We start from the raw sequence: 1,009 nt of genomic DNA on the forward strand, positions 1-1,009 counted from the left end.
CCTTCACTTCGAGAAGGCTGGATTGTCGTACATGCAATGTAGAGATGCCTGCACTTTAATGTCAAAAAGTTTAGCAGTGATGCAAGCAGGTTTCAAATGTTATTGCAGCAGTAATTTGAGCATAGCTGGTAACATCCCAGTGAAAGATTGCAAGAAAGGCCATTACAGATCCAACCTTATATTTGATGACTGCCTCATGCTTAACAATTTTTGTGAAGAAATTGAGAATTCTTCGCACAGCACTAGATTAACTACCAAAATTAACCACACAGATACAACGGAGACTTTGGGAACCATCGTCATCATCAACCCTTCCAACGAACAACCCACAGCCACATCTAGCGAAGAGACGGATGATTATGAATTCTACAAAGAAAAGTTGATCATTGCAGCCAGTGTGAGTACGGCCACCTTTCTGTTAATGTTAGCTGCAATACTTGGACACATCATGTTTACAAGGAGGGATCAAAAAAGAGTAAGCCAAACCTCGAATATGAGTTCTGTGAGTTCAGGTACGAGTGGAGCCAAATCACCAGATGACATTTTGGAGAGTGTGAACAGGCAGTTAACAGAGCATGAATAAATTTTCCATTTTAATAGTATAATACTACATTATAGTTTTTAAAATTGCATATTTTTGAAATTAATTTGAAATGCTATTAATTTAAACTATGCAATTTTATCGGAAAAATTTTCAAGTTTAAGATTTTTAAATAAATATAAAAATGTACACTAAAAATGATATATATGTAAAATGTACAGTAAATATTATAAATTAAAAATCACAGGACAGTTTTATTCATGCTTCGGAGGATTTTCTGCCATGATCTATGGATATTTCCAAACATTCATACTACAATTACGTTTATCAAAATTGTTCTTATGTGATCTCTTGAAAATAATATCATTTCGATTAATATTGATCTTTAAATTGCCGCGCGTAGATAGAACACATTTGTAAATGCAGATTTGAAAGAATTTTATTTCGCAGTTACGTCATTTTTTTTTA

The 1,009-nt window shown here is 33.4% G+C and overlaps 1 protein-coding gene across 1 annotated transcript; it reads left to right on the top strand.

Moving 5' to 3' along the window:
* Positions 1–31: 31 nt before the first annotated feature.
* On the top strand, positions 32–583 carry HELRODRAFT_184538 (hypothetical protein; the record flags this gene model as incomplete). The annotated part of the gene is made up of 1 exon (XM_009033413.1): positions 32–583. One exon carries the CDS (start codon positions 32–34, stop codon positions 581–583), a length of 552 nt encoding a protein of 183 aa, XP_009031661.1.
* Between the last annotated feature and the right edge of the window lie 426 nt (positions 584–1,009).

This window comes from Helobdella robusta (genome assembly GCF_000326865.2).
Source record: "Helobdella robusta unplaced genomic scaffold HELROscaffold_905, whole genome shotgun sequence".
Classification (NCBI taxonomy): Eukaryota; Metazoa; Annelida; class Clitellata; order Rhynchobdellida; family Glossiphoniidae; genus Helobdella; species Helobdella robusta.